Source organism: Ursus maritimus, unplaced genomic scaffold (assembly GCF_017311325.1).
Source record: "Ursus maritimus isolate PB19 unplaced genomic scaffold, ASM1731132v1 scaffold_19, whole genome shotgun sequence".
NCBI classification, from domain to species: Eukaryota; Metazoa; Chordata; class Mammalia; order Carnivora; family Ursidae; genus Ursus; species Ursus maritimus.
The window spans coordinates 22185011-22193842 of NW_024424341.1; the positions used below are offsets into that span (position 1 = coordinate 22185011).

An 8832-nucleotide genomic window follows, 5' to 3' on the forward strand; every position below is an offset into this window, starting at 1 on the left:
GGCCTGCTGGCAGGCAGGGGCGGGGCACCGCCGGCCTCTTTAGCCCTGCTGGGGGTTGGGGGGGCGGGTCCCCCGGGAACTGCTCCTCCCGCGCGCCGCAGCTTTAAGAGGCTGCTCGGCGGTAGCGAGCGGGGCCGGAGCCGCAGCCGGAGCCAGCGGAACTCAGCGGAACAGGCAGGTGCACGGCTGCGGGGACAGCAGCGGCATGACCGGCCACCACGGCTGGGGCTACGGCCAGAACGACGGTAGGTACAGACCCCGCCGGCCCCGACCCTCTGGATCCAACCCCCGACCCTCGAGCCCAGTCGGATTTCCCGGACCCGCAAGCCCCCCACCCTCCGGGCCGGACGGGTACCCCCATCTGGTCCAGTCCCCAGAACCCAGGCCACCTGCCCGGCCCGAGCCCTGGCTCCCCGGCTCCTTGGCCAAAGTCCGCGCTGTGACCCGGCCGGCCCCGCCGCCAGCGAGCCACCCGGCGGCTGAGACCGCGTCCTGCCGCCTCCTCCGCGCAGCCCCTGACTGCAGTGCTGGCCCACACCTGGGCCCCGACACTCACTCACCGGTGGCGGGCACTGGGGGCGGAGGTGGCCCTGGGCAGCGGGGGGCGGTCGGGGCGGAGCGCTGTGCGCGGGTGTCTGTGCGGGGAGCGCGCACGGCGTGTGTGCGGGGACCTCCCGGGAGCCGGGCTCTACTGGACAAGGGCGCGGTGTCCCCGGGAGAGTTTCCCCGCGGAAGTGTCCGAGCTTTTTTGTCGCCAGGTATGTGAGGGAAGGGGGATTTTGGGGTGCACGCGTGTGTCTGGGTGTCTACATCAAGCAGGGTGTCTGAGCACGTCCTGGTGTGAAGCGTGGGAGCGCGTGGCCCACATCAGCCTCCTACCTGGGAAAATAGCTCCCTGATCCTGCCTCAGTTTCCTCAGGATGCAGAGGAAGGGAGAAGAGGCAGAGGTGAGAGCCAGATGGCTTGAATATGGGTCCGGGGCAGGTCAGTTACCTTTTGGGCTATTTTTTACCAAGCTGGGGTGGGGGTGTGGGGTAAGGGCTCCCCCCTTTCTGTCAGGTGAACAATAAGGACCCAAGATCCATGTTGCCAGAGGAAACCCCAAGCAGGGTAGGTGGATGTAGGGAGACAGGGAAGTGCTGGTGAAAGGAACCCTCCTCATCTCCCCTTTTTTAGGGAGAGACTCACTCTTTGAGGCATTGGGGGGGGATCCTGGGCTAGTCTCAGGGTTAGGAGGTTGCGGTGGGACAGAGGGAGCTAGGGAGGTGCTGTGATGTGTCTGGCTCCCTCTGGGACACAGGAGCATACTTTGGAGGGGAGCCCCCCAGATCTGGCCATGAAAAAGCTAGAGACATTCAGAAAAAGGCAACAGAGACCAGCAGAGCTGGAGAGAGAGGCAGAGAAGGGGCAGGTTGGCAGAACCCATAGATCATCTTCCCTCCAGCACCTGCTCTGAACTAGCTCTGGGTGCTTCCTCCAGAGTCAGAGGCCCCTGACTATATCCTTCTGCTAGTCCTGCCCACCAGCTCTGAGCAAACAGTATCCTATATGGCCTGCCCCATGGGCCTGTCACCCTCAGGCCACTGCCCCTCACCCAGCCAGACTTGGGTCATTCAATCCAGGGGCAACGAGGGAGGGAAGGATGGAGGATAGAGGTGCGGGCATGCTGCATGCTCGCAGGACTTCAAAAATAACCCAGTGGGTCTGGGCCACGATTCTGAGTCATCCATTGGGGACACAGCTCTGTCGGCACCTGCTGCTGTTTTCTCAGGAAAACTTAAGAAGCCAAAAACGGGGAGAAGCACCAGCCGGCAATAGCTCTAAAAATAGGTTGCATCTCAGGATGTTCCCCAGGGAGATGCCGAGCCTCTCGGCTGCAGATGGAGCCTCTGGGAGGCAGGTGGTGGGCGCTCGTGGGTGTGCACGCAGGTGTGTGTGTGTATGTGCTTGCACGAGCATGTGTTTTGCTGTAGTCTTTTTTGCAGACCTGGTTTTGCAACAGGGGGTGTTTGTGTATGATGGTGTATATGCGTGTGTCAGGTGTAGTGGGCAGGACCGTGTGTGTGTTTGTACACGTGTATGTGGCTGGGCCCGGCCACTCTGGGCCTGATGAACCCAGAAAACTGTGCACATATGTGTGCACACATGAAAATCTCTACAGATCTGTAGGCATATGCCAGGGGAGAGCAACTGGGGCTGCCCATGCACATGCTGTATGTCTCTACCTGCATCCAAGTTTGTGTGTGTGTGTGTGTGTGTGTGTGTGTCTGTGTGTGTGTGTCTGTGTGTGTACACGAATGGTCCTCAGTTCTCTCATCTATGAAACGGGGATCACACTGGTTTCTGCTTCACAATGTGGTTGAGGAGCAAGCGCATGTCACAGAGCCAAAGCTAAGATGACTTTGGCTTTTGTTATTGTTATCACAAACACCAACACGAACAACGTGCTCAAGGTGTGGGAAGTAGGCCAGATGCCTGGTAGGGTCAGGTCAGGGTCTTCAGAGGCCTGAGGCCCTCTGTGAGCATGTACTGGGAGTTGGGGAGGAGTCACTGCCTAGAGCCACCCCTGGGCTTGTGGCTATATTGTGCTGCCTTCCATGAATTATCTCTCTGGGCCTCCTATCATCTCTGGGAGGAGTTTTCATGAGGCCATTTTGCAGAAAGGAAATGGAGGCAGAGAGGGATGTGGCAGAGCTGGGACTGGAGCTCCAAAGCAGGGGCTGACATCTGAGGGGATACTGGGATACCATCCCCCAGGGGCGTCCTCGGCCTGCAGCCCAGAGATCCAGGCCAGCCCGAGCCCTTGCCCTCTCCCCACCTGCAGGCCCCTCACAGTGGCACAAGCTGTATCCCATTGCCCAGGGAGACCGCCAGTCACCAATCAATATTGTGTCCAGCCAGGCTGTGTACTCGCCCAGCCTGAAGCCACTGGAGCTTTCCTATGAGGCCTGCATATCCCTCAGCATCGCCAACAATGGGCACTCTGTCCAGGTGGACTTCAATGACAGTGATGACCGAACTGGTAAGTGGCCCTTGCCAGAGGCTGGCCCCCCTCCCACTGGGGTCCTCACCCTGCGTGGGGCAGGCTCAGGAAGGGCAGGACGCTGTGGTGGGGAAGGAAGGCACCACCTCTCACCAGCTAAGAAGCCTTGGGCTGAGCCTCAGTCTCCTTATGCATACAATGGCAGCAATAAGACCCTCTTTTCCTCTCTCGAGTCATAGAGAGGAAAAGTGAAAAACTGAAGTGATGTTTGTAGTGCTGGCATACAGCAGATGCTCAAGAAATGTGAATTCCCTTCCTTCTCTTCCATTTACTATGTTAGGTCAGATTTGTTTTCACTCCAGGCCCTGTCACTGACCTGCTGTGTGGCCTAAGGCCAAACCCTCCTCCCTGTGTGATCTGGCCAAGCCCAGAGAGAGAAGGGAGCTAAAGTGTTCTGTGTGCCAGGTCCTTTGCTAAGGTCTTAGGCGGCTCTTTTATTCCTCTAAAGAACCCACCTCTAAGATGGGCAAGCAGAGACTCAATGAGTGGGGGAGTGCCAAAATCAGCCTGGTCCAACTCCAAAGGTCTTGTCTCCAGCCACAACCTCAAGATTCCAACCAGCTTGGGCCGGAGAAAGACCAGCAAGAACTTATGACATCTGTTTACCCTAGGTTGAGAGTCCAGATTCTTTCATAATAAATTCCTAGGCAGAAGCCTCAGGAGTGCTCCTCAGTGAAGAGATTTTATCCCTATGAACAGGCCTATGAGGGGTAGAGTAGAGCAAGGAGGGAAGCTGCTGGAGTTTCTTGTGTAAGGAAGTAACTTGTATTCTGCCCCTCTCCACCTCTCCCCACATACACAATGAAAGCACACAAGGGAACTTAAGTTTCAAGCAGAAAATCAAAAAGGAGAGAAGAGGAGGGAAGCCAGAGAAGAGTAATCTTCGTTGCTTAGCCCTGAGTTCCCTAGTAGGCTAGGAAAAAAGGGAANGAGGACCAGCTATAGTTCTTGTTGCAGAAGGGAAGAAATCTAGCAGATCCTCAGAAGAGAGACAACACTTCCTAGTACTGAATTTTTAATAAAGCCTCTCACCCAGAGCTTTGGGGAGTGACATGGGGCTCTTGACGACCCTAAGTGACAGTTTATAAAGGAGTAGTTTTCATAGGACTGTACCTTCTAACAGCCTTCAGAAGGCATTGAGGGTTCAATTCAGACCTCAGTAGCTTAGTGAAGGCCATTGTTGTCAGGAAGTGGGGAGGGAGTCCAAGGGGTCACGCCTCTGGATCACTGATCCAGTGGCTTACTTTGAGGCCTGGCTGGGGCTCCCTCTCCTACCAGAATACCCAGGCTTAAGGGGGCAGGGAGTCAGCAGAAAGAGAGTGGGCTTTGGAGTGAGACCGTTGGGGCTCTGCCACTCACCAGCTGTGTGACTTTGGGCAGGACACCTGCTTTTCCAAGCCTCAGCCATACATCTGTCCAACAGGGGTAATAATATGTTCCTCTCAAGGACACTATGGGGGAGAGTGCTGAATACACGGTGAGTGCACAGTGAATGATAGTATGTTCTAGAGTCAGGACAGAGGGAGAGGGCTAAAGGTGCCAAGCTCAAGGGGTTAGGTAGGGAATTTACTCCCTGAAAGACCATACCACAGCATCCCAGGTGGGGCATGCTCTGAGGGAGCTCAGCCTGCAGGCCCTGCTGCTCCTGCTTCCCCAGAACTGGACAGCCTGATCGGGCCCCTGTCATGGCCACCCTCCCAGATTCCCTTTGTCAACCCTCCAGCAATGCTATGGACAGACCCTGCTTCTCAGATAAGGCCAGGGAGCAAGGAAGGGCCTTTGGACTCTTCGGTCATTCTCCTCTTCATAGGCCCACAAGGGGCAAGGCCCTGCCCTGGTCACCCATCCTGGAGGGGCCTCAGAGTGGAACTGCCTAGGACTGTCACCTGATCCAGGGGCTCACATTCAGGCCTCACTGGGGCTCCCTCTACTGCCAGATCCCTTTCACCTGGAAATTCAATCAGTCCCAGGAGGCCTTGTGCATGGCCCCAGTTCACCAGGTATCAGGGTGAGAAAGTCACAAAACCAGCACAAGTAGGGACCTCCCAAGAGGCCACGGGAGATGGCCTGGGCCTGGCCATCAGAGTATGGACCTGCATGAGCTGGTTTCTGGACAACACCAGGTCCTGAGACCGCTCAAGATTCTGGGGAGACAGTGTGATCTGGTGAGTAAGGGCTGGGGCTCTGGACTTACAAAGGAGATACAGGCTTATATCCTAGCTCAGTGCCTTTCTGTGTGACCTTAGGCAAACGCCTTGCCCTTTCTGTGCCTCATTTTCCTCCATTATAAGATAGAGAAAACAATAGGTTCTGTCCCTCATGACTTCTATTAGGCTTCTAGAAGGACCAAACAAAAGAATCCTTCCAACCTAGCCCTGGGTCAGGGATCCAGACACGAGAGGCCTCTTATTAGTGGTAATGGGGGCATGGGAGACAAGGTCCCAGCTTCCATGCAAAAGTGGGTGGGAAGGGGGAGGACGGCCAAGTGAACTGGTGTACTCTATCACTACCTCTGCCACCTGCAGGTGGCCAAGATTTCCACCCTGGCCCTGTTAAGGGCCCAGGGGACTAGGTGAGGAAGGACCCAAGCCTAGTTAGCCCAGTGAATTTTCCAAACGAAACCTTTTTCCCCCTCCTGGACACTGGCCTGGTCCTGGCACCACCACCTGCTGGGCCGTGTGGGATCTTTCACATCAATTACTACACACCCCACTTCTTCCTGCAGTGGTGACTGGGGGGCCCTTGGATGGGCCGTACCGGCTCAAGCAGTTCCATTTCCACTGGGGCAAGAAGCACAGTGTGGGCTCAGAGCACACGGTAGATGGCAAGTCATTCCCCAGCGAGGTAAGGGCCCTCTATCTAAATCCCTTTACTGTTTGGGGAAGGACAGGAGAGTCAGGGACTTGATGGGTGCCTGGTGTGGGATTCTGGAAAGGGTGAGGAGGAGCACCCAGGGGGTTTGGGAGAAACACCTTCCACCTCCCCCCAGGGCAGGGTCTTCCACCTGAACTCTGCCCACGGATATCCTGGTCTGTGTGTCCAGAAGCTAACAGCCCTTTAAGGACTGAGCCTGGCATTCAAGGCCCCACACGTAGTGGCTTTGCCTGGCCTCATCTTTTCCTGACCTCTCCCTGTATTGGCCGGCGTGTGATGAATCTCCTGTCCACACCCAGCTCTTTCCAACCTCCAGGCTTTCGCCTCTGCTATTCGCTCTGCCTGGGGTACCTTTCCCCTGGGCTCCATCTGATAACCCTCTACCTATTCTTCAAATTCAGCTGCAGGTACCGCCTCCTCCAAGATGTGTCTACTTCACAGTTCACTGAGGGCAGGGCCTGAGCTAGATTCCTCTTTGGGTCACCTGGGGCTCAGGAGAGTGTTGGGCCCAGAGCAGTGCGGATGCTATCTGCGACCACTGGAGGCTCCACTGGGGGCTCTTCTGGGCCCTCCCAGAGGCCTGGGAAGTTTAACAGCCTTACCCCTCTTGCAGAGGGGCCAGGAGTCCAGCGGGAGTGAGGGAAGCCTGGCTCTGAGCGCCCATGGCCCCTTGGAGGCGCTAAGCACTGGCCTTGCCCCTATAGCTGCACCTTGTTCATTGGAACGCCAAGAAATACAGCACGTTTGGGGAGGCAGCCTCAGCACCTGATGGCCTGGCTGTGGTTGGGGTCTTCTTGGAGGTAAGGGGTGGTTACTGGGGCCAAGAGGGCACGGGAAGCCTAGCACTGCCCCTCATTTCAAACATGGTGGGTGCTGGGCTCACACTACCCTTTCACTGACAGACAGGGGATGAGCACCCCAGCATGAACCGTCTGACAGATGCGCTCTACATGGTTCGGTTTAAGGTGAGACCGGGGCTCCATACCCCTGACCCACAGCAGCCTGGAGGGAGGGAGGGAGGAAGAGGCTGGAGCAGAGAGTGTGCCCAACCACTGCTCTGATCTGACAGCAAACCCCCGCTGAGATGAAGGGTACAGGTTAGCAGCTACAGTGCCCTGCAAATAACTCCTCTTCACTGGAGTCAGTGGCCGCATGGAATGCCCAGCACACCACCTGGTTGGGTACAGGATTGGTAAGATGCTTGTGGTGTCAATGGCCATCCTACAGGCAGCTAAGGGCAGTTGAAGGAAATGGCAGAGAGAGAACACGGAGACCAGAGAGCTCTAGGAGCCACAGCTTTTACATACCAGCAAACAGGTGGACAGGGCCCAGGCCGGACTGGAAGACGGCATCTGGTATCACAGACCTATGCCCACATTTGCATCATTGGGCCAAGGAGAAGCCTAAATCCCGCTGACAGGAAAGAGCGGGGAGGATGCTGGTCTGGTCCTAGCAGCAGGTCTGTGCTGATTCCTGGGTTTGCCTGCCCTGCCCCAGGGAACCAGGGCCCAGTTCAGCTGCTTCAACCCCAAGTGCCTCCTGCCTGCCAGCCGGCACTACTGGACCTACCCGGGCTCCCTGACGACACCCCCACTGAGCGAGAGTGTCACCTGGATCGTGCTCCGGGAACCTATCAGCATCTCTGAGAGGCAGGTGAGTTCTTCCAGAGTACCGGGTGGGATGGGAGGATATGGCACTCAGGGCCCATCTCAGGGAGTGCGACTCTCCCAACAAGCAAGCTACAGCTTATGGTCCCATCATCAAGGCTCCCATCTTTTGCCAATAAATATTTAGATTCTTTTTTTTTTTTAAGTAGGCTCCATGCCCAATGTGGGGTTTGAACTCATGACCCTGAGATCAAGAGTTGGATGCTCTATGGACTGAGCCAGCCAGGCGCTTGCCCCCCCCCGCCCACCTTTTTTTTTTTAACATTTAGATTCTTGGTTGGGAGTTCGCTTGGTTGTTAGTCATTAGGACCTAACCACAGGCTGAGAGGGGAGATCCCTGGAGCCTAGGACCACCCCTATTGTGTTAGAATCTGAATCCTGCATTTGTTGATAAGTGATAGCTAGATGGAATTGGAACTGGAGCTAGGTGGAACAGGGTCCAGGTTCAGAGGCCTTTTAGTGGTTGAATAACTGAGCTCAGGATCCCAAAGAGAGAATGAGTGGGGAGGAGTAGGGACAGGACCTAGGAGCAAGAGGAGGGAGAGGTGGAGCTCATTGGCAAGGTATGCCAGACGCTGTGTCTGGGATCAGAGAGGACCACAGCACCCCCATTCTGCCCTGAGTATCTCTTCCGCCTTCTCAAGATGGAAAAGTTCCGGAGCCTGCTTTTCACCTCAGAGGATGATGAGAGGATCCACATGGTGAACAACTTCCGGCCGCCACAGCCACTGAAGGGCCGTGTGGTCAAGGCCTCTTTCCGGGCTTGAGCCACCCGCCTGCCCAGCCGGCCACTAGAGCACCATTTTCCCAAGGGCTTCCACGTCAGCAGACACCAAACCATCCGAGGCTCCCTGCCTAGGGGGTACTGTGGACCCCTCCTTCAGCTGGCTTGTTCCTTGGCCACCCTGGAGGATTCTTGATGGGACCCTCAAGTCAGGGGACACCCTTCAGCTGGGGACAGGAAGGACAGGCACTGAGCATGGTCCAAGCCTGAGGCTGCCTCTGCTCTCCAAGACCCAAAGGCCCCTGGGAATCTCCTCCTGTCTTCTCCACTGGCAGTGGCAGTAGCCCCACCCTGAGCTCACACTGTGACAGACGAGACCGAGCTCTCTCGGGCAGGCAACTGGCATTGCCAGAAAGACTCAAGCAATAATTAGAGGTGGGCAGGGCTGCCCTCTCAGCGTTACCTCTTCTGCAGGCCTCCGCCATGCACGCACCTCACTGCCGGGCCATTAAAATCAGCACCCA

General features: G+C 56.5%; 1 protein-coding gene across 1 annotated transcript; it reads left to right on the forward strand.

The window, feature by feature from the left end:
* Positions 1-205: 205 nt before the first annotated feature.
* On the forward strand, positions 206-8357 carry CA7 (carbonic anhydrase 7). Its single transcript, XM_040633410.1, has 7 exons — positions 206-245; positions 2825-3022; positions 5769-5887; positions 6622-6717; positions 6820-6882; positions 7415-7570; positions 8229-8357. The coding sequence occupies exons 1-7, from the start codon at positions 206-208 to the stop codon at positions 8349-8351; spliced, it is 795 nt and encodes a 264-aa protein (XP_040489344.1). The 3' UTR covers positions 8352-8357.
* The last annotated feature ends 475 nt before the right edge of the window (positions 8358-8832 follow it).